Source organism: Aspergillus aculeatus (assembly GCF_001890905.1).
Source record: "Aspergillus aculeatus ATCC 16872 unplaced genomic scaffold ASPACscaffold_4, whole genome shotgun sequence".
Lineage (NCBI taxonomy): Eukaryota > Fungi > Ascomycota > Eurotiomycetes > Eurotiales > Aspergillaceae > Aspergillus > Aspergillus aculeatus.
The window spans coordinates 900,017-922,302 of record NW_017962979.1 but is presented as its reverse complement, the minus strand read 5'-3'; the positions used below and the strand labels follow the sequence as shown (position 1 = coordinate 922,302).

General features: G+C 55.0%; 8 protein-coding genes and 1 non-coding gene across 9 annotated transcripts; 5 read left to right on the top strand and 4 right to left on the bottom strand.

The window, feature by feature from the left end:
- Window positions 1-1,413: 1,413 nt before the first annotated feature.
- ASPACDRAFT_40951 (Zn(II)2Cys6 transcription factor domain-containing protein) lies at window positions 1,414-3,082 on the top strand (the record flags this gene model as incomplete). The annotated part of the gene is made up of 5 exons (XM_020200850.1): window positions 1,414-1,547; window positions 1,622-1,899; window positions 1,943-2,284; window positions 2,396-2,532; window positions 2,681-3,082. 5 exons carry the CDS (start codon window positions 1,414-1,416, stop codon window positions 3,080-3,082), a joined length of 1,293 nt encoding a protein of 430 aa, XP_020058472.1.
- Window positions 3,083-4,026: 944 nt separating this feature from the next.
- Window positions 4,027-7,372, top strand: ASPACDRAFT_50836 (uncharacterized protein; the record flags this gene model as incomplete). Its single annotated transcript, XM_020202405.1, has 3 exons — window positions 4,027-4,999; window positions 5,056-5,131; window positions 5,185-7,372. 3 exons carry the CDS (start codon window positions 4,027-4,029, stop codon window positions 7,370-7,372), a joined length of 3,237 nt encoding a protein of 1,078 aa, XP_020058471.1.
- Window positions 7,373-8,543: 1,171 nt separating this feature from the next.
- ASPACDRAFT_40949 (uncharacterized protein) lies at window positions 8,544-10,334 on the bottom strand (the record flags this gene model as incomplete). Its single annotated transcript, XM_020200849.1, has 3 exons — window positions 8,544-9,294; window positions 9,383-10,051; window positions 10,120-10,334. 3 exons carry the CDS (start codon window positions 10,332-10,334, stop codon window positions 8,544-8,546), a joined length of 1,635 nt encoding a protein of 544 aa, XP_020058470.1.
- Window positions 10,335-11,272: 938 nt separating this feature from the next.
- On the top strand, window positions 11,273-11,833 carry ASPACDRAFT_40948 (uncharacterized protein; the record flags this gene model as incomplete). The annotated part of the gene is made up of 2 exons (XM_020200848.1): window positions 11,273-11,740; window positions 11,813-11,833. The coding sequence occupies 2 exons, from the start codon at window positions 11,273-11,275 to the stop codon at window positions 11,831-11,833; spliced, it is 489 nt and encodes a 162-aa protein (XP_020058469.1).
- A 451-nt stretch (window positions 11,834-12,284) lies between these two features.
- Window positions 12,285-13,091, top strand: ASPACDRAFT_40947 (uncharacterized protein; the record flags this gene model as incomplete). The annotated part of the gene is made up of 1 exon (XM_020200847.1): window positions 12,285-13,091. One exon carries the CDS (start codon window positions 12,285-12,287, stop codon window positions 13,089-13,091), a length of 807 nt encoding a protein of 268 aa, XP_020058468.1.
- Window positions 13,092-13,676: 585 nt separating this feature from the next.
- On the bottom strand, window positions 13,677-15,423 carry ASPACDRAFT_1854134 (uncharacterized protein). The gene is made up of 2 exons (XM_020197358.1): window positions 14,855-15,423; window positions 13,677-14,793 (listed from the first exon to the last, which is right to left on the bottom strand). Exons 1-2 carry the CDS (start codon window positions 15,323-15,325, stop codon window positions 13,708-13,710), a joined length of 1,557 nt encoding a protein of 518 aa, XP_020058467.1. The 5' UTR covers window positions 15,326-15,423; the 3' UTR covers window positions 13,677-13,707.
- A 1,788-nt stretch (window positions 15,424-17,211) lies between these two features.
- Window positions 17,212-17,283, top strand: ASPACDRAFT_t99. The gene has a single exon. It is a non-coding gene; the product is annotated as a tRNA-Arg (tRNA).
- A 434-nt stretch (window positions 17,284-17,717) lies between these two features.
- On the bottom strand, window positions 17,718-19,649 carry ASPACDRAFT_1886517 (uncharacterized protein). Its single transcript, XM_020198425.1, has 2 exons — window positions 19,535-19,649; window positions 17,718-19,474 (listed from the first exon to the last, which is right to left on the bottom strand). The coding sequence occupies exons 1-2, from the start codon at window positions 19,587-19,589 to the stop codon at window positions 18,165-18,167; spliced, it is 1,365 nt and encodes a 454-aa protein (XP_020058466.1). The 5' UTR covers window positions 19,590-19,649; the 3' UTR covers window positions 17,718-18,164.
- A 1,289-nt stretch (window positions 19,650-20,938) lies between these two features.
- On the bottom strand, window positions 20,939-22,034 carry ASPACDRAFT_1854132 (uncharacterized protein; the record flags this gene model as incomplete). The annotated part of the gene is made up of 2 exons (XM_020197357.1): window positions 20,939-21,782; window positions 21,856-22,034. The coding sequence occupies 2 exons, from the start codon at window positions 22,032-22,034 to the stop codon at window positions 20,963-20,965; spliced, it is 999 nt and encodes a 332-aa protein (XP_020058465.1). The 3' UTR covers window positions 20,939-20,962.
- Between the last annotated feature and the right edge of the window lie 252 nt (window positions 22,035-22,286).

The window sequence follows — 22,286 nt, the reverse complement described above, 5'->3', positions numbered from 1 at the left end:
GAGTATGGGAGCTGCGCCATTTAACGGCGGTATCGGAGCAAGTTGCCTTCTGCAGACCCGGCACATGCTGATCGCTCGGGCCGTGCCATAACTTGGTGAATTCGGCAGGCTGGTCGTACGAGTACATGTGGATCACTTGAAACATCCTAGTGGTCAGATAAACGACATAGTACATAGTACTACTAAGTATGTAGAAAAGTCGACTTCGACTAGGGTTTTGAGTTTTCCCGGAGATTGATAACACCGAACACAGCAGCAGTTCAGACAATTCGAATTACCAGCCGACATCAGCCAACATCGATTGTGCGGCAATCGTCAAGCCGGGCAATTGGATCTCCACTAACCCAGGTTCCAGAACTGCTTCCCGCTTCCAACAATGACTGGCTCAAACTTAAAACCTTAAGAATCATTCCTACTCAGCACATCGATGACCACGCAATGCTCACCTGATGCAAAACATAAACATAACCTACCAGCAGCCTTTGCGAAAAGACACAGCGTGAATCGACAGAGAAGGAACACGATCGGTTGGTAATCCAGAACTCTTGGCAACCATCTACAGAAAGCATTGGTAGTGGTAGCAAAGAAGATGAAGAAGCATCGGTAAATCTTGAAAATTAAAGCCCGCGTGAGAAGCTAAGACTTTCACCAGATCCGTCTGACCGCGGTATGCTGGAGGGATAATTGAGAGCCATACGCTAGAGGTATCAAAAGAGCAACATTCACCAGTACGGGAATGTCTCTATTTCCTTCTCTTCACCGAGAAGATACGACACATATCTATTTCTGCTTAGCTAGAGCGCGTCGGTGAGAAGGCGGGTTGAGAAGCCTAGAGACGGGGCTCAGCGAGAAAGGCAAAGCAGGAAAATTGAGAGTTAGTCATAGGCTCAGTTATTACTCCGTACCCCGTGGCACTTGAAAAAGAAAACAAGCATGAGAGGCAAGAAAGCAACTCTTGAACCTCCCAGTCGAAGAACAGCATTTCAAGTTAGAAAGATGAGTAGACAGGTTGACTAATTTGCTGTTTCTGACAAAAGCTTTGAGATCTCCCTCCGCCGTGTGTGTCAACTAGATATTTCCTCCAAAAGCACTGATCGAGACGGGCCCCTGCTCGGCACGTCACGTGAGTGACTGATAGCACCCACTGTAAGACCATATAACACCGAGGCATTCTCAATTTGCGACCAAATCTGCGACCAATCCTCTTAGGTGGTTAGACCATCGGTGACCGTCGTGCTTTCTCCTGTCTTTTTAGTGCTCCGCCAAAATCTTCAGTTAAGGCTGATGGCTGCACCGAGTCATGCCTCGACAAACAAAGGCTGCAGATCGTCAAAGATCCCTGTCTAGTCTCTCTTAATGACTGCTGCTTTGCCTGATTTAGCGATTGCTTCTTTTCTCCTCTCTTAAGATCTCATGCAACGTCTCTTCCTCCACCTCCTCTCTTCCAAAGCTTTAATTCCCCGCAACCGTCCGCACTCTGTGATGAACCGGGGAAGAACCCGCCGCGCCCGACTGAAACGGTCGAAAACGGGGTGTCGCACGTGCCGGTACGCAGTTCATCCGCGCTCGACAAGTAGCCATTAGTCGACTAGGCAGCGAACAGGCTGACACTTGACGGCAGGGCCCGTCACGTCAAATGTGACGAAAACCCAGGCAAGTGCCAAAATTGTACCTCGACTAGACGGCAACGCGACGGCTATGATACCCATCGGCTGCTTTTCCCCACCAGACAAACGCGCCATTCCGAGCGACTGCCACTGTCACCTCCGGTCGCAGTCACCGTCCCGTGGTCCAGTACCTCCGATGAGCGCCGCTGCTTTGGCTTTGTGCAAGCCCGCACGATTCCCGACGTGCTCGGCTACTTCGACTCTGATATGGGAGCAATTTGTGCTGCAGATGGTGCGCCGGGAACCCGCGGTTTGGCATGCTGTCATTTCTTTAGGCGCGGTGCACCAACACATGGAGCCTGGGTTGATGGGCGGGTCGACCGTCTGGGAATTGATGGCGGTCGCGCAGTCAACGAGGTCCTTCGCCTGCCTGCGTCGACGGAATCCACGGGACACACAGATGCGGGAGGTGACATTAGTCTCTTGTCTGTTGTTCACCATCAAGAACGTGGTGCGGCAGGAGTTAGGCACTGCCGTGCAGCATATCCGTGCTGGCCTGCGCATTCTGGATGGAGATAAGCTCTCAACTAGCAGTGCCGGTCAGCCGCTTCATCTCTTTTGGCTGCATGCCTTCCGACATCTCGATACCCAGATCGGCAGTGACCGCTTGTTAATGGGTGAGTGCAGTGACGCTAGCAGCAGCACAGAAGACGCGTCTCGAGGATCGAAGGTGGCGGTCCAACCGGCAGTAGACCCTACATGACTGTCATGGTTCTCGCACCCCCAAGGCCCTTGCACCGTTTCTTCCGCCCGCCACATGCTGGAGCCCCTCTATAACCGCTTTTTCAAGTTCATCCGGCAGTGCTGGCGGATGTCCCGAGCGGGACTCCAGTCTGCTACCGCCACGCCTGTCTTGGCGGAGCAGGTCAGTCTCACCGCGCAATACCACCGCGCCCGGCACTTTTGGCGCACCTTTCGTATGGAGCAAGATCCCAGTAGGTTCAGCCCCAAGGATCAGCGTGGAGCCGAGGAGCTCGAGATCTGGCTGATGGCCGTTCAATCTCGGCTTGCAGACGGGGCACCTCCACGGAGACCCGGCGGCGCTGCAGCGGTTTACACCGCAGTATCGCGACTTGCTCAATCGGGAATCAACGCTTTCTTGCGTGCTTCCACAACGACCTACGTTGCTGGTCGATATGGGCGTGCTGCTGACGATCTTCTTTGTGGGCGACGGCTGCCAGGACCTCTCCGTCCGGTGGGAGGCCCTTCGGGCGCATTTTGCCTTGCCCCACCAGGAAGGCCCATTCAGAGCGCCGCTGATGGCCGCCCGGCTGAAACATTTGATTTGCGCCCAACTGAGGGTTCGCGTTCGGGCCGACCTGGTGGCGTCGTTCGGACTCGCTTCGTATCAGCCGGTGAAAAGCTGCTTGGAAGAGATAGAAGAGCTGGTCGAAACAGAAACTGACCTGACCTAAGAGCAAATGCGGTCTGAGCTCCTATGGCAATGAAGAAGCCCGAGAGAGATCAGCGCACATGTTGTCCGCACTAGATCGGATGCACGACCACTGGGGGTCAGTAGCGAGAATGAAAAGGATTGAGGGGTCTGGAACCCCGTGACAGTACTGGTATAGTATGATTCGCGCCTGATTTGCTGATTTGCTGATTTGACTCGCGGACTTTGTTGCCGGGGTCCACTTCCTGAGATCTGGGGAGTCGATGACAATCCCAACGGCGGGCCGGGCCCCGGTGTTCCTTCGACCTTCCAGATCCCCAATTGTTCTATCCCACTGAGTTGGCTGGATGTGACGAACCGGATGGGTGTGGTATTGAAGACATCAAAGTTCTTGAAGTTCTTGGTACTGCCGAGGCCGTGGTCTTCCGACTGAGCGTTGAAGTACATACGTTTTCTCAAGCCCGAGTATCATGTACTGTACATACCGTATCCTTTCATGGATAGGCAGCAGAAATGTGGTTTTGTCCCGGTTTAGAGCTCTTGCTTGGCAAAGATAATACGGAGTACAGCTGAATCGTTCCCGATGGTTTGTGTCTCGGCTAATCTTGCCCGCCCTCCCGTGAACTGGAGTGAACTCGTAACTTATTTCCCACGCTATTTCTCAGCTTCTCGCAACGGCGCAACGCCACATCAATAGACCATTGGAGCAACAAAGTCCGCCTTGCTCGAACAGGCAAATCTCGGCAACCGCCAGCAGCAGCCGAGTTGTGATGGCGCAGCTGAACCCTAAGCCACCTGATGTGGCAGCTTATCATCTACAACGCTTGCAGCGCTTTTGCCCCACCAAACACGGAGTCGCCGGGACTATACGACTATTTACATTCGTCCCCTTCCCCTCCCACAATGGGTGTGTCTCTGCCACAAGGTAATTGAGAAACCCAACATACACGAGGGTTTCCACTCAAAATGAACGTCTTTGGCACCTACACGGACTCCGCCGCCACGCCACTCCTAGGAGGGGAGTGCGGCAAACGTCTGATCCCCCACGTTATCGACGCGACGGCCAACGCAACTCCCGACGCAGAGTGTCTGTCCGTTCCTCGCAGCAACGGCAATCCCCAGGCGGGATGGAAACGCGTCAGCTGGGCGCAGGTCGCCAACGCCGTCAACTACGTAGCGCACATGCTCACCCGGGAGGGGGGCACTCCGACTCCCGGGACGTTTCCCACCGTCGCCTACATCGGTCTGGAGGACCCGCGGTATCCGATCTTCGCAACCGGCGCCGTCAAAGCCGGCTACCAGGCACTCTTCATCTCTCCGCGGAATTCGGTCGAAGCACAGCTGAATCTCTTCGAGAAAACCGACTGCAACCTGCTCTATCATGAAGCACAATACGCCGCGATGGTGCAACCGTGGGTCGAGAGGCGCCCCGGGATGAAGCGCGTGGCCGTCGCGCCATGGGACGAATGGGTGAGCACGGAGGTCGCACCGTTCCCCTACACCAAGACCTTCGAGGAGGCCGAATGGGATCCCTTTGTGGTGCTGCACACGAGCGGCAGTACCGGGCTGCCGAAGCCGGTCGTCATCCATCAGGGCACGCTCGCCCTGAACGACCTCCATCGCTATGTCCCGGAGTACGAGGGCAATCTGCCTTGGTTGGCGACCTGGGCCAAGTTCCCCAACAAGCGTTACCTTAATATCTTTCCTTTGTTCCACACTGCTGGCATCGCGCCGACGACCTTGATGGCATTCTACTACGATGCGCCGATCGCGTTTCGGGATCCTTCCGTACCCATCACCGGTGATAACGTGGTGGACTGGTTGCAGAATACGGACGCAGGGTTTACGCTGATGCCGCCGGCAGTCTTGGAACAGATGTCGCGGTCGGACGTCGCGATCGAGGAGCTGAAGAAGCTCCATGCGGTGGGATTTGCAGGGGGTGAGCACAGCCTTTCCCATATGAGGATAATTGCTGATTGGGTCTTCTGCCTTTAGGCCCCGTCGCTCCGGATCCCGCCAACCATCTGTTAAGCCATGGTGTGAAATTGGTAAACGCCATCGGCTCGACCGAGTAAGTGAAATTCGCCCGCGCTGCGGACAACAATTGCTCACTGAATATGTCAGGTATATCTACATGCCATACTACAACCAACCCGATGCCACCCTGTGGCCCTGGTTCATCGTTCCCACGGAGCTGATGGGCATCGAATGGCGCCCGTTCGGTGAGGACACATACGAGCAAGTGATTGTGCGCAAGGACAAAAATCACCCCGGTCTGCAGGGCTGCTTCTACGCTTTCCCAGAGCTGCAGGAGTTCAGTACGAAGGACCTGTATCGGCCTCATCCCACCCTACCGAACCACTGGACCTACGTCGGGCGAGCGGACGACATCATCATCTTCTCCAACGGCGAGAAACTCAACCCCACGACCATCGAAGGCGCCGTGATGGGCCACCCGGGCGTGCGGGGCGCCCAGGTCGTCGGCAGCAGCTACTTCCACGCTGCGCTGATCATCGAGCCGGCGCAGCATCCGACGAGCGAACAGGAGAAACAGCAGTTCCTCGATGACGTGTGGCCGATCGTGGAGAAAGTCAACGTCGAGACGGTCGCCCACGGCCGCATCTCGCGGGACTACATCTTCCTCTCCGACGCGGAACGGCCCTTCCCGCGGGCCGGCAAGGGCACCATCCAGCGTGCCATGGTCGTCAAGGTCTACGCCGAGGACATCGAGCGCATCTTCGCAGCCAGCAGTGACGCGTCTGTGGTGGCAGTGGACCTCGACTTAACCTCCAGCGAGAAATTCGAGGACTCACTGCGCAAGCTGGTGCATAGTGTGCTCAAGCTGCCCACTCTCTGCGCCGACCAGGACTTCTTCTCCGCTGGCGCAGACTCCCTCCAAGCCATCCAACTGGCCCGGTCACTGCGGGCGAGCCTGGAGAAGGCAACCACACTCCCCGATCACGCAGCCATTGACGCTCAAACTATCTATACCCACCCGACCATCTCCCAGCTCGCCACCTACGCCTACTCCCTTACCACCAGCACACCCTCATCCACAGTCCAGTCCTCCCCCACCGACGAAATCCTCTACACCACCCTCGTAGAGAAATACACCGCCACCCTCCCCGCGCTCAACCCAACCAAACCCTTCTCCCGCAACTCCCCACGAACCCTCCTCCTGACCGGCACAACCGGCACCCTGGGCCCATACCTCCTCTCGACCGCCCTGCGCAACCCCAACATCCACAAGATCATCTGCCTCAACCGCGACCCCAACGCCGCGACCCGCCAACAAACCACGCACAGCACGCTCTGCCTCCCCACCGACTTCTCGCGCGTGGAATTCCACACCGCGGACCTCACCCACCCGACCCTCGCCCTCCCCTCCGCCCTCTACACCGCCCTCACCCAAACCGTCGACCAGATCATCCACAACGCCTGGCCCGTCAACTTCAACCTCGCCCTCTCCTCCTTCGAACCCAGCATCCGCGGCGTCCGCCACCTGCTCGACTTCAGCCTTGCATCTCCCAAGCACATCCCGATCAGCTTCATCTCCAGCGTCAGCACCCTCGCCAACTGGCCCTCCCCGGACACAGCCATCCCGGAACAGGGCTTCGAGGAATGGAGCTATGCGGTCGGCGGGTACGGCCAGTCCAAGCTCGTGGCCAGTCGGGTGCTGGAGACGGCCAGTCGGGTCTCCGGCGTGCCCTGCAAGATCATCCGCGTCGGACAGGTTGGTGGGCCCCGCGGGGAACCGGGGATGTGGAATGTGCGCGAGTGGGTGCCCAGCTTGGTTCGCAGCTCGTTGTACCTGGGGCTTTTGCCGGAGACGCTGGGTGGCTTGGTGGCGGCGGGCGGGTGGATGTGTGTCGAGGATGTGGCCGGGGTGATTTTGGAGGTTTCGGGGGTGGTGGAGGGGTCTCGGGCTGTTGGCAACGTAGGTGACGCTGAAACGGGTGGGGAGGAGCAAGGCGCCGGGTACTTTCACGCCATCAATCCGCATGCGGTCGATTGGGCCGGTCTGGTGCCGGGGTTGCGCGAGTTCTACGGCGACCGGATCAAGAAGGTGGTTCCGTTTGAGGAGTGGGTGGATGCGTTGGAGGCCAGTCTGGGGTCGATGGCGGCCGAGGACGCGGAGGTTAATCCCGGCGTGAAGCTGTTGAGTACGTACCGTGAGGCGGCGCGGGAGACGACTGCCCGGGCGAAGGGCTTCGAGACGGCCCGCACGGAGGCGGCGAGTCCCACGATGCGCGGGGTGCAGCCTGTTACCCCGGAGTTGATGAGGCATTGGTGCCAGCAGTGGGGTTTCTGAAGGGGTTATGCTATTCTACCTTGAGACTGCATCTGTTGAGGTCGGAGTTTGGCCGAACAGAATTAATCTTCACTATATAGAGCTTCTAATGCTACCATGCATTCTACATTTCACTTTCCAGGATAAGAAGGATATATAGGATCTCATTTCTAAGAGTATATGATCAAGGCTGGTTTAATCACATCGTTATGCTTCATAAATAGCCCATAAGTAATCTCCCTTGGGCTCTAGTCCTGGATCCAACTAATCATAATTACACAGTAGAATAGGAATCGAGAGTCCCCCGTTCAGTCCCTGGGAGCCTGTGGGGACAACCACCTTCGAGAACTCGGCCATCAGGGTCCGAGTTCATCGTCACTACCTCTGACACCGACTTGTGTACCTTTATTGGTCTTGGCTTCGACAGAACCGACTATGGACGGATAATACAGGTCGAGACCCCGACAGTGGTCCAGATGACGGAGGGTCGGACGCCGATGTGTTTCCCGGGCGGAATGTCTCGCCGCTGGACCCCCGTACCAAGATGGAAATCCCTTTTCGGCCGCTTGTGGGCCAGGATGCATATACGTCGGCATCTAGCGAAGTCTTCGGCTGAGTGATGCGCAACTGTGAAGGCCTGCCGCCTGAAAGCATCTTCCGAGACAAGTGGCTGCAGGAGGAAGAAGAGGATGATGAGAGCGACTCGTTCCACTCCGCCAATTACCCTGACTCTAGTGATGCTGACTGCTGCAATGATTATGGCAACAATGATGCCGTTAAGGATACGCGAGTAGGGCGGAGTGTTCAGGACCGGCTAGCCGCAGCGGAGAGGCCGTCTTGCCGGGTGCTGATACTGGCGCGTTTCTTACAAGAAGACCTCATTTCCAGCGAAACAAATATTTATTGAGTACATCATTAAATAAGTATGAGATCCTTGCAGCTCTGAATCGCAGTGGGGTGGGTTTATACTCTGTGACTGCCACCCGCCCATCCTGCGAGCCCGAGCATCCAATGGACTCTCAGACGGCTTTGATATAAAGTACGCCTGATGGAAAATCTACGCAGATCCACTGATGCCCCTAGTCCACTACCCTTCGACATTCAACTACGTAGCGATCACAAAAAACTTAGTTCAGGGTTGGAGAAGCTAATGATAACCGATAGTTATCGACGAATCAGGCCACAGGTCAGCTCACGACCACTCCAACTGCCAGACCCTCACCTTGTCGAACGATCGCGGCCGGTATGATATCTGCACCCTGTCACCGCCTCGCTTAACCACGACGTCCATCATAGCCGACAGAGACGTGGAACAACGACCGGCGCGAGACGCCGACATTAGCGGCAGTCCGTCCTCCAAGCCGGCGTCGGCGGATCTCGATCCCGCCACAACCCCGCGAATCACACGCCGGTTGATATTGGATAAACTGAACCCAAAGTCCAGAATCTCTTGCTCGCTAGGGCTGAGCACCCAATGCCCATAGATCACAAAGGTGCCGCCCAAGTCGAGAAGTCGCCCGCCCAGCATATCCTGCAGCTCACCCGCGACTCCCGCACCCAGGAACGGGCGCAGATACTCCAGCCAGTCGCTCGCCCGAAGGCGCTCGCCGCCACGCCACCGTCTCGCCATATCAATGACAATCTCATCCAGCGGGCCGTCCGCGTCCCGCCCAAACCGCCCCGTCATCTTCCGCAGACAGCTGTCCACCTGCAGCAAATAGGCGCAGCCCCGCATATACGGGATCAGCTCCGCATACCAATCGTCATAGAACTCCGTCTGCGAGTCGCGCGCATCCATGCCGATGCGCGGACTGGTCCCGTATGCACTCAGGTATGCATTGACACGATTGCGAAGATAGTCCGCCCCGCGGAGGCCGAAGCGATAGGGGAGGTAGGCGGAGTAGAGCTGCGCGAGCCCTAACACCGCACCCGTGAGCATTGCGCTACATACACTCTTTCTGCCCGACACATGATAAAATCCGCCTTGGAAACTTGAGAACTCATACCTTCAATAAACACCCATTATCGTACCCATCCGCCTTCGGCCCCATCATCACAAAGCTGTGAATCATCTCGTGCGAGAACAGCGCCACCAGCTCCTCCTCCGTCTCGTTCCGGCTCGACTCATCGTACTCCAAAACATAACTCTGCTGGCAGCCGTGGCCCCCGAACCCGCGAAGCACCCGTCGGATGAAGATGTGGTACGATGTCGCATTGGAGTCCCGGAAGAACACGGCCAATTTCGGATACAGCAGGACGCTGTACGCATTGAGCCGCCGCAGGTTCTCCGGGAGCTGGCCGAACCAGAAGATCTGCGCGCGCGGAGCAGCAACAACGCCGCCACAGCCGCGGCATGGATCACTCCGGATCGGTCCGACCATGTACACCGAATCGACGAGGACGGTCGGCGGGCCGATCTTCACCACGGGGTCCGGACCCTCCCCGAACGACCAGACGGCGCGGGTGGGCTGCGCAGCCGCCGGCGCGTGCGAGAGGTCCCACGCCACGACATGCCGGTAGACCCGGTCGTCGGCCGCGGGGCGAGGCAGGAACCAGCGCCCGTTGCCGATCAACCCGCCTGGTCGCGGCGGAGGTCGACCCGCGGGCCGACGGGCGTCGTGATGTCCACGGGCCGCGGGGCGACGCCGAATCGCAGCTGCACGTCGCCCACCGTGTCGCGGTCGACGCGCCATTCCTGGTCTGCGTTGGTTGAGTAGTGGTGGGTCGGGTCGATGAAGTACAGAGGGAGGGGGCCGGCTGCGTCGGACGCTGTGATGTCGCGCTCGGTGTATGGGTGGGCGGGGACGTTGCCGTAGTAGGTCTCGAAGAGGAAGAGCGGGTGGTGGGCCGCGCAGTGCGGGGCTTGGAGGGTGAGTTGCACGGATAGTCGGTCGGCTTCTGCGGCGGTGGTGAAGTGAGGCGTGATGGTGAGGTTGAGCGTGCTGGGGCTGCTTCTTGAGGGTAGCTCGGCACAGTAGTTCATCGTGGCATGGAATGAGGGTCCGTGGGAGTAGGCTTAGGGCAAGCTTGGGGGTTCGGGTTGACAAGGGCGAGAAATGTAGCTGGTGGGAGGCGAGGGCGGGGGAGGTTATCTTTGAAATATGCGAGATCCCAGTTCTAAATTGCCCCTCACCGGGTTTAATCCCTGCTTCTTGTGACGCATAGGGATTTAGTATATCGACGCAAGCACTATAAGAGCACTAGTCACGGCACAAGCCACGATGCAGCACTAATTGGCCGGGTGAAGCCAACCCCCTACCAGTAGCCATGCCATTGCTTGGTGCACGCGGTCGACAGTTGACTACGTTATCAGTTGGGGATGGGTTAAGTTATTCGTTGTCTCACTTCACCCCTCATTCCAGTTTGTTGGCATTTTTGATGCCGTCTGTTCTCTAGACGTACAAAATGAAGCCAGCGAAATGCAGGTGAGAAAAACATGGATAACATGATGGAGGGACGAGGGGTGATGCTAACGGGTGCTGATCGTCAAGTGATCATTATGGCTCTTTCGTGGGCCTCTTTGTCTCGCACCACATTTACAATGAGTTGACCGTACCGTAGAACCATTTCTAGCGATGCGGGTACACTTTGACAAAGGGCCGGGGTGTATGAATCTGGAGAGTGTCTTTTATAAAGCTTCACGGTCTTTCCCGCTAAGATCTGGCCCCGGTGCACTCCCTTTCTCCATCTACTCGTATACATACACATTAGCAACATCACGACATCTTACGACGAACGAGCTCCTGGCCTCGACATGCCGTATGCATCGGTTCCAATCTTAAGTGTGAGCAAAATATATATATAAAAAAAAAAGAACGATTCACGCATGCTCCCCGGGAAAACGCTCCATGGCAAACAACGGGACCGCGGGGAGCCAGACGGTGAGAGAGCCCTGCGTCAATTCCGTCGAACTCCGACGTAATGAGACAAGCTAATAGAACTCGAGCACTTCTCGAGTTGTCTCCGGCTAAGCACCCCAAGAAGAAGACAAGCGACACGAGCAGCGAAGCGCGGAAGAACTGTGCCTACCACGCGCGCGATTGTCCCCTGGAGAGCCCCAGCGCCGGGATACTACCACCCAGCCCCCGGACGGTGGCGATGAGCCTGGGCCCTCACTATTACCATACCCGTACTATCGGGTTGAAGAACGGATCTCAGATGACGACCCGTGAATCTTTAACGGGAGTTTACTGGGCTCTGGATACGGTGTTCACAATATTCCTGGACGACGAATCGCCACTCGAGGTGGTCGGCCCACTCGCAGCAAAATGTCGCTCTCTTCACGCCAGCCATGAGACCCCCGAACCATTCCAACAGGTGGTCAGGAGGACCGAGGCAGCACCCGAGTCAGCATCGCAGCGTCATTCGTACCAAGCACGATATGATAGCGTCAGCTTTCCGAGAGTTGCTTAGTTGTCAATACAACGCTTGTCCTGCCGTCCTAACATATATGAACCATAGACAAAATGGAACAGTGGGTAAGGAGCTCACAATAAGGTGTGTAGTTGCACGGTCTGGCAAGAGAGGTATGGGAAGTTGGCAGGCGAGAGAAGGGGGAAGTCGCGGGCATATGACCTCACTTGACATGAGGTACTAATATTTAGGTGGAACATTGGCCGAAGGTACACGATATTCAACATACACATGGTTCCGCTGTCAACACGATGATGGAATCCTGACGCGGATATGAGATCCGGAAGACGAGTCATCGTTAAGGCCGTTCCACTACAATCACCGCCCTCTCTGACTCTTCCAACAGCCCAACCTCTTCCTTCTTACCTCTGCTTCTCAATCTGTCCTTCGACGGTTGATTTAAGTTACTGCATCAACAAACATGAAATCGTTTTTCATAGTTATAAGAAGACTATGGGAAGCCCTTTTCCAAAGACAAAGACAGCAATGCAGATTCGTCCTAATCCCAGAGTTACTAGAAATGATTCCCCTTCAGCTCAACATGCGCGAGTTGCTCTTATCATCTCGAGTCTGCCGCCATTGGTACAATGTTATCCAACAATCCAGCCGAATTCAGAGAGCATTGTTCTTCCGTCCCAGCCTCCCGCGCGCAGCAATCGGTGAACCGGGGCTGAAGAATCCACTGGTGCGGGACAAGATATGGGATGAATTCTTCGTCCGCGTACTCGACTCGCGTCGGCGACCTGGGAACGAAAGACACCATCTTCCGAAGATAGGATCCCGCAAACGGGAAGATGCGTATCTACGTCCTGAAGCCAGCTGGAGGAGGATGCTGCTGCACCAGCCGCCTACCTCATTCATCCGGTTCCTGGATCCAGATTGGTGCTGGTCGGTGCCGGGGATTCCATACAGCCATGCATATTGGTCGAGGCCGGCGGCAGAGAGTGGAGGAGCCATCACGGTGGGCGATCTGGAGCGGTTGATCGACGCCGGGGCGATTGTTCCATCGGCCAGGCCGTTTGTTTGCTGTCCGGAGGTCATACGCCAGCCGGTCCGTTGGCGGGAGGCGTACGGCTGGCTATCCGAAGGCGACAGTTACCGCCGGGCGTTCGTGGATCGTTACCTCGAATGCTACGACTTGATCATCTATGTTGACGATGAGACCAACTGGCACTGGCAACGGACTTCCACACCTACGCCATTCACGGAGTGGGTCATGTCTGCAGGCCTGAAGCTGCGGAAGCTGGAGACCCCCTCTGAAGCATTGATCAATGGGAAAGAGGGCGACAAGGTTTATCGAGAATTGGCACTTCTTCGTGGTTTCTGACATAGCACGCAGTTGCTCGCTTTGTGGCGGATAATAGATTGCTTGCTTCTAGTAAAGGTGTTTTACAACTTTTGTTCGTGATGTGGAGCCCTTGGTCGGTTGGCCGCTAATAGTCAACCATACCGGATGGCAACCACCAAGCGCACTCATCGTATGCCAGATACCACTTACATTGAACGATAATAGCTATTGTAGTAAGCAGTGTACCTTAATCCAAGGTGCTCATTTCATTTAACAATATTCACCTAGTGCTTTCAGATATTTCGACTTTGGAAACATATGATTGCAGGTATTCTCCAACAGCTTTTCTCACCAATGTTATTTTAGGGCTCTAGACGATAGTCATAGCTTTCAGGATTTAAATTGAATCGAGGAGCTTGAGTTGTGTATCTAAAGATCTGTTTATTAACTCTTTGCATTGAGATCAACACTTCGGTATGACACCTTTCCTGTAGCTTCTATTTATAGGTCAATGTGAGCGGTAAACCAACCTAAGCACTAGTGTTCGAGCAGGAAAACACGAACTCCTCTGTCCACATAGGCTGTAACCTCGTTGGAAACCCGAAGTAAATCAGAATATAATAAGGCGTTTTCAATTATCCTGTATCTAACGCTCTCACCCTGACTCAGAGACCTGCATCCCCTCCGGGCCGAAAGACCGCGCGAAGCTTTCCTTCTCAGGATCCTCCGCCCACGCCCGGTACGCACTCCAATGTACCACCGGCGATTGCTCACACATCTCCGACCAGCTCATGTTCGAAATATTTACATTTATATAGACCCCCTCCGCCTCTTCCAGATTCCTCCGCTCGTATCCATACCCCGTGGAGAGGTACCCAAACGAACGGCCCGTTTCGTCCTGAAACCAGACATCGCCGCCCTCGTACGACGCGACGATAACAGCCTCCCAATCCTCCCGCTCATCGGCCGGCTCCATGGCATCCGCCAGCGTCCGGCGGTCAACGGCCAGGAACTGCAGCGGCGGGCAGTGGTTGCGGTGGTGGTGGGCGAATTCCTCGGAGGTCTCGAAGTACGCCAGCAGGCCCTGCATATCCGGGGAGGCCAGTCGGTCCGCGACGTCGACCCACATGTACTCCTGGTCGGGGCACGGGAACAGTTCCGTGCGGATCTGGCGGAGCTCGGAGGGCGTCATGCGTTCGAGCACGAAGATCACATCGCTGCCCAGGCTGCCGGCGATATCGTCCGGGTCGACGATGGGTTCCCCGCCGCCGCCGTGGGCGTGCACGTCGTACATGGCTGGGTTGTAGCGGTATGGGCCCCGGGGCATGCGGTTTGAGGTCCGGGAGTATGGGTTCCAGGCGGCCGTCCAGAAATCTCGGACCTTCTCGAAAGATAGGATATCCAGCTCCAGTCGCTTGTCCCGGGGGTCGAACACGCTGTACCCGCTGGCGCCCCTGGCGCGGACGACGTGGTAGCCTTCGGAGTCCTCGTCGATGAAGAGCGCGAAGGCCTCGTCGATATCCGGGTGGCGGATCTTGAGCGCCTGGAACATGCGGTAGAGCTGCGCGCGGGAGCAGGGTTCTTGGTGTGGCGGCCAGTTGTGAATGATGATACGATGCCCGATCATCGTCTCGAGGTTCTCCTGGACGACTGGCGGGAGGTGGATGAGTGAGATTAGAGTCGGGGTGGACGGGTCGAGCTGTAGCCCTGATAGATGCGGTGGGAGGACGCCGTTGGGTTCCTATAGCCTTCTCTTAGCATCGTTCCGTTGAACCATGGTCGCAACATGGGTGTTGGATCACCTTGAATGTCGGTTCTTGGCTCCGCTCGGGCTGGATGCGGGGGTATGTCGGTGGTAGTATGCCGCCCTCAGCCACCACGGCTAGCAGCATATTGGCCCGGCCAAGCGGCACCCGCGCAGCTTCGGGGGAGGATTCCTTGGACGACTTCCAGGCGATGATCGCTGTATGGTCTATGCGAGACTGGTCGTCGAGGAATATGACTGGATCATTTTTGAGTATCGTGAAGATTACCGATGTTGGCGGCACGCAATCCATCAACCACGGAATCTCTACCATTTGCCGCAGTTCCGTCGAAGGACGATCTGGCCAGTTTTTATCCACGGAGCTGAGTTCTGTCATCATCTCAACACGCTCTGTGTCCTCCATGGGGCAGATAAAGACCACCTGCCATGTCTGAGGTGCAGTCCTGCGGAAACGAGAGAATTCAGAGAGGCTGGGGAGCAGCCAGGATGGAGGGTTTGTGGTTGTCATCTTGGCTTGCCGCTGGTATTGAAGCAAAAGGGCGTCTTGGAGATTGACCAAAACAAAGTTCAGTTTACAGAAACTGATGAGGGAGGATTACTAAGCCAGCTAGGCAACAGTGGTTTAGTGTCTCGATTCTGCCTGTTGAGAATGAGTCGGGCACTTAACAGGAGATACATAAGATGAGGAACTCGCGTGCTTAGGGCTATTGTAACTGAGCTCCTTGGGTTGCCCGGGACCGGTGAGCATCCGAGTATATGTAAGTCACTTGCGTTTGTTTTACTTCATGTACAGTAGTGGAGACGGCTCTTTGCCCCTGAGAGCGCATTGCTTTTCTGCACCCCACTTTTGCCAAGAAAGTTGTGTCACATCAATCACACTTCAAAGTGTACAGCAGAGCAACAGTCTGAGCATCAATTAGGGCTGACTTTTTGGTGGCGGGGAGCGAGCCGTTCTGCCGCTCTGTTATGTCACCCCAAGTGCAGTGCAGAATATGCCGTTGTGACAATGGAAACCTACTCACTCACAAAAATGGTGCAAGGCTAGATTCAGAGGTGCTTCATTCAGTGTAACGCTTTGACTCCCCATATCATCACCTCCTCTGTGAGCCACCTGTCTGTCACAGACATATCTGCGCACAGCCTTTCAGGCACTGGGAGACATATGTCAAAGCTTAGATTTAGCCCACTCATCAAACCCACATTCCAGAACAGTAGTCAACCTCGAAAACGAATAGTAAAACCCAACTGTTCAACAACCTTGCCCTGCCATCATTTGACACGGAAGATACGAACCTGAAGCGAGATAATCTTCACAATCTCCCTTTCCGGAGAATCCTGCCTGACACGCTCCCACAGCTCCTCGCCGACCTCCGGCTGCTGGATGATTGTTTCCACAAACGTCAGGAGCACAAGATCTCTCGGGCTGAACCCGGCCTCGGAACTGTATATGCCGTCGATGAAGTAGTTGATCTGCTTGGATGATGCTTCGAGCGCGGTCTGCTGTGCCCTGGTCACTCCAGCCTTCAGTGCTACGGGCACATGGTGGGTCCATTCGTAGGTCGATTGGAATTTGGCTGTCGTTAGCATGATCACGAGCTCGCGGTCGCGGTCTGCGAGGGATAGGTGGTGGAACTGGGCATTTCCCAGAGCGGTCCAGTGGTCGACGGTGGCGGTACTGTGGGACAGCAGGATGATGATGTTGAGGGTGGGATGGGATTTGGCGTGCGGGGTGTGGTAGTCCGGGTAGGTAGGCGGGGCATCGCTTGTTCTAGGTAATGGGTCGTTTCTTAAGTAATATTTCCCTAAGTCCCGGTCTGTGGGATAGATCTCGAGATTAATACAAAATTTTCTGGTGGAATGTTTTGGACTTTCTTAGAGTCCCGATATATAGTCCTGCTCGCTGTACGTTCGGCCCAGCGCTGTACGGAGTTACCGAGGTGAGGTAGATTGTATAATATCATCAGCCTCGGCTCCGCAAAGGGTAAATCTCTTCTATACCAACTCGCATGACTATTCCCCGCGATCCTCATAAGTCTATGTCTTCATGAGAAATAACGATGAAAGGTCATAAAGATCATATGTGCGTCTGTAGCTCTTTTATCAACAAAGTTGCTGCCAGCCTTGGTGCTAGGAGGTCTCGACCAGGATGTATGATCTTATCATGATGCTTAATAAATCGATTTTGAGCCTGTGCCAACATATTAATCATATATCAGTGAATGACCCCTCGGACAAGGATCTGGTCACGATCTGCTAGCTCGTTGATTGGGCCGGACGCGAGATGCAGAGCGTAATGCTCGCGGCCGTCCCAGGCGATCCGAGGAGGAGTGGGTGATGGGGCCGCTCTGATGATATCCTTGATTAAACATGAAAATCATCGTTGTATCAACAGCTGGCCTGCTGGCCCAATGGTAAGGCGCTTGACTACGAATCAAGAGATTGCAGGTTCGAGCCCTGCGTAGGTCAATTTCTTTTTGTCTTTTTCCCTCGCATGCGGTCCAGCTTGTGGTGTGTAGACCCTCTGTTGCGGGATCTTATCTCTGATCCGCAAAAAGGTATCCGGCAAGAACAAGGCTTTTGCTTGGTAACTGCAGACCAAAAGATCATAAGTTAGTACATAGTCACAATCTTTTTCTTGACTGGTTTCTGTCCAATCTCGGATTGTGTCTGGTCCGGTCGCATGCTAATTTGCAATATTTGCAATTACAGACATCCACAGTGGACTGTGAAGTGGGAGCAAAATAGTCTGTAACTGTACCACCCGCTTCCTGATTAACCCTCGCTTTCTCTTTTCGGATGAAGGGGCATGGACGTTTCAACTATGTACTCAACGTTAACATAAGATCTTTAACATTTGTAGTAGATGTATTCTTGATCCTATGCCATTAGCCAAATTTTGGGTGGAGCTATAAGATTTGTGATTTATCCAACATATATCTCACTATATATGTACAAGTTTATGATCTAAAGGGCTCGACAAAAGCAACACACAAATACAATAACAAGCCTGTGCCTATCAGAACAGAACCTATACGAGCTAGCCTAGATCGGAATGTGAACCGGTTACGTTTGTTTTCCTGTGGTTTGGACTGTCTCCTGCTCCCCGGGGATCCAACTTCACGATGGAAAACTTCCCAATACTAAGCTCTGTGTTCATATTTGGTACTTCAATAATGATTACTCGGAGGCTAGGTAAAGGCTAGCCAATAGCCAATTTCTGGATGCCAATGCTAGTGTTTACACTTTAGTAAGGACAGGTAGGTGCTGTACATGCATCCGAGTTCGCGAAGACGAGGATCACCTGCTTAGCGCCGGTGGGCAGCCCTAGCCCCGGCCGGAGGGCTCACTCACCACCCCAACTCCGTCGGCGCCGGAGTCGCCGCCGCGGGACCCTCTCCGGGCACCGCCGCCACCCGCAAGAACCCCTGGACCTCCGCGTCCGCGTCCGCGTCTGGCTCCGGCGTGGCGGTCACGGTGATGACCTCGCGATCCAATGGCACCATGGTTACGGGCGGAATATACCAGCTCTCGTCGCACACCGACCAGCCGGGATCGATCTGTCGGACCTCCTCGGGCAGCAGCACCCACGGCCGATAATCGTCGCGAATGACGGTGCAGCTCGGGTCGTAGAGCGGGCACTGCTGGCCACCCCGGTACTGCGGCCAGGGGATCAGCGACTGCGTGTCGTTGTCGTTGCCCCCTCCTTGCAGGTGGTGGGGCATGAACTCGGCGAAGTTAAAGGGGTAGGTGGTGCCGACGGTGGGGTACTTGGCGTTGCGGTGGTTGCGGACGGAGGAAAGGGTGGCCGGGTTGATGGAGAGGATCTCGTTGCTGTGGGAGACGCCGCACTGGGAGCCCGGGTGGGCGCGGCGGTTGCTCCAGGCGTAGATGGAGGTGAAGGAGAGGTAGACGGTCGGGGAGATGAAGGTCTCGCCGTTGACGATGGCGGTGCTGGGCCCCGAGGGAGAGACGGTCGTTCCGTTCTGCTGGCACAGGTCGCCGTCGGCGGTGGTCACGGGCCAGTAGAAGAGGGTGGCTGTACCGGGGAGGAAGTGGCACGCTGAGCAGGGGTTTTCCTCCGGGTAGGAGCGTGTGGTTGACGGGCACGAGTACGGCGGGATCGGGCTATTGGTGTCGCCTGGGGGTGCCGCGGTGATGGTCTCGTAGTAGGAGGTTCTCAATTCAGAATAGGTGGACCAGATGGGGATGCATTCGCTAGTCTGCAGGGTGCAGTCTGGGGTAGGGTCCGGGGGATTGCGGTATAGGGTTTCGGTCTCGGTAAAGGTTTGGTACCCCTCGGAACAGGGACCGTTGGCGTCAGGGTAGTACTCAGTCGCAGTTTCGCGAGGGCCCACCGCACGCGGGATCCCGTCGCAGAGGGTGGTAAGAGGGCCCGTGTGGGTGTTGGACCAGGCTTCGGGGGCGACCGAGGTGCGGCAGGCCCCGGCGCTGGTGGCGTAGGATCCAATGGACTCAATCGTCGCGGTAGGGCCGAGGGAGCGGAGCTCCAGAGAACGACTCGCCCATTCGATCCAAGCCGCGTTGCAGGTGACTACTGCAGCGTCAGGGCCAGTTGTAGGTCCATAGAAGTAGTCCGTGGACGTCGGCCAGAAAATCGAGGTATTGAGAGTGATAAGCCATTGACCGCTGGTGGTGACTGTTTCAGACAGTCAGTTGGGATACGAGTAGCTGGACTAGGGCTAGAGGGCGGGCATACCATCTTGGCCGGCGGCGAGGCCGAACAGCAGCGCTAGGAACAGCATAATGTACATGATGCATGTACAATACAATTCACCAGTGAGGCGTATCCATCGAGCAGAGAGACTCGGCACAATTTATACCTGTGCGCAAGGACGGCAAGAAAAAGAAAGGAAAAGAGCCCCCTTCCGAAGTTGAATAGCAAGCACTCTGCAGATAATCTGCGGGGCCACGCGCTTGGCACAGCTGAACATTGGTCTCTGCGTGAGACAAGCGCAGACCCTGTGTGTCAGGGACAGAGTTTAGAGGACAGGTTCCAGCCAAAAGCAGACCTCAGGTAAGCGGGGACCCCGACGAAACCTGAAGTATTGGCTTGGCGTGCGGGGTTTTTCTGTACCTGAAGTTGCGAGCTCGAGTTACTGACTCAAGCTGATTACTGATCGGTGATCAGGCTACCCGGGTGCATGCAGCCTTCCAAGCCAACCATCTGCTGTATCTATCATAGAAAAGTTGGTGATCAGTTGAGCATAACAGGGTCCAACCGGGATATATGCAGGTATGGTGTGGTAGCTGAGATGTTACACGTACTAGCATGATATTACTAGCTTTAAGGAAGACTAGCCTTAAAAGCTCAAAGCTCTTAGATGCATGCTGCTGACTTTTGTCCTGACGCTAAAATCTCACCCTTAACTCAACCGCAGCACCTGGTTTGCTTTTGTCAACCCACGAAATTACGTTCTCAATTTATGGAAATCATGGAGACCTGCTGGGGTTCAGATTTCTAGGACTGCCTGTGTAGTGCAATCACCCACAGCGTACATGTCAGAGCCCAGCTCACGAGAGGTGATATAGATAGCTTGTAACATATATATAAATCTAAGCAAGTACTCAGCTTGCCTTCTCCAATCTAGACCTGTCCACGGGACGCTAACAACCTTACTAGTAGCCATCGAATTCTGTGGACAATGGGCAATACGAGATGCATGAGGTAGCATCACTAGCTACGATTCTTGACTATGTCACCAACTGAACAGCCCGGTCTCCGCCCATCAATGTACCTCTGTACTATTTCAGGGCTCTAATGCCTTGACAGACCATCTGATAGTGCAGGTGATTCGTGAGCCTCCTCCCATGTCTCAGTCTGTGGGGCCCTTACTGACTCTTGCTTTTGATCTCCGAGATCCTTGGCTTGGGGAACCATTCTAGGAATGCCAAAGTGACTGTGAATGGTTATGCTTCTACATGGAAGATCTAAGTGTAGAATCGTTACCAGTGGGGAGAGGTTTAGAATATGGCCTTGCTTTTAGGGTTCAACGAGGGTGGTATAAGAGGGATGGCGGGTGCCGATGGCAAATTTCCTCTTGGGTGCTTCTGGCACCCCGGAAAACCTGCTTGCCCTAGCAGACAAGCGTTGGCTTTCACCCCCTGCCCTATCCTTAATCAAAGATTAATTATTCCCTTCTCGCCTTAGCTCATCATCCGACGGCCATATCACAGGTAGTCCACGCTCCTTCCTCAAGGACAAAGTCTCCTTCTTCCATTCCCAAAAACTAGACAGCCTCTTTTCTCTGACCAGATGACCCATCGTGTCCCCTGGATCGGTAAAATGTAGACGAGCCAACCAAGTAGCAAGGTCAAACTCGTCAACCAGCTGCCCGTCCACAAGCATCCGGATGGTTCCAATATGCTCGTACAGGGGCTGTCCGTACTTTGCGGTGTGATAACTCATTTCCAGTAGAGCTCCTATCTCCATCTTCAAATATTGACAAAGCCACTGGGGACGCGTTTTATACGACGACAACGGCTCCAAACCTGCGCTTGGATTCCTCATGTCTCGACCGCAATGCCACCACTGCCAATGCTTGTATAGAACATCCTCTGGCGGGAAAAAAAGCTCTAGCTCTGCAGACCGGAAGTCAAGGACCAATGTTTCGATCACGATCCCTCGATCCTGGAAATCCTTCGTGTCATCGCGACGTCGATGATCGGAAGACTCCGCAGCAGCTTGCTCCCCTTTGCGCTTCTTTTCGCCCACGGGACCATAGCGGACGAACCGCTCCAGGGCCGCGTAGAAGGACCAGTGGTAGCCTAGCCGGCCTCCATCGCCCATTTGGCAACGCGCGGTGTGCTGCTCGATGATGTGACCGAACAGACGCACATGCGCGTAGAGGGTCGAGACATGGGCTGTGAGACAGGGCACGGAGAGCCATGTCAGGTAGAGCTTCAAGTCATCTTCGACGGAGATATCGAGAGTATAGTCGACTCGCCTGTGCTCGAGGATGTGGAGAGTCTCGGTGGATAGTTGGTGATTGGTGAGAAGAAGAGATAAGACAGTTTGACGAGCTGGGCTTGTTCTTCTGCTTGTAATAGACTCCCGAGACCCATGCTTTGTAATTCATGTCGCGGTATTTGGCCCCGTCGGAGGATAAAGGGGCCACAGGCGGGTTAAGTGGGGTATAAAGCACATGCTCGATAATGAGCTTCCGCAGCTCAACCGGGATGTTGAGGAGCAGAGACATGACTGGATCAAATTCTTCGTAATACTTCCGAAAAAGAAGATACAGGACCGCCAAGGAGATTGAAATCGACGATCTACTCCCACGGAGATGAACAAGTATATGATTAATACCGACTGACTCAATCGCGACAAGACAGTTTCGGGCAGTGTGTTGATAACGAAATCGAAAGGGAAATAAGAAAACATCCATGTGCGCTACCTCACCGCCTTGGATAGTACGATTTCAAAAGTCCTAAATTTGGGGCCTACTGCC

Coding starts and splice junctions, on each gene's coding strand:
- ASPACDRAFT_1854134 (XM_020197358.1), bottom strand. CDS start 15,325: ATGACAACCACAAACCCTCCATCCTGGCTGCTCCCCAGCCTCTCTGAA. Junction 14,794..14,854: donor GCCAAGAACCGACATTCAAG/GTGATCCAACAC, acceptor AGAAGGCTATAG/GAACCCAACGGCGTCCTCCC.
- ASPACDRAFT_1886517 (XM_020198425.1), bottom strand. CDS start 19,589: ATGTACATTATGCTGTTCCTAGCGCTGCTGTTCGGCCTCGCCGCCGGC. Junction 19,475..19,534: donor CCTCGCCGCCGGCCAAGATG/GTATGCCCGCCC, acceptor TGTCTGAAACAG/TCACCACCAGCGGTCAATGG.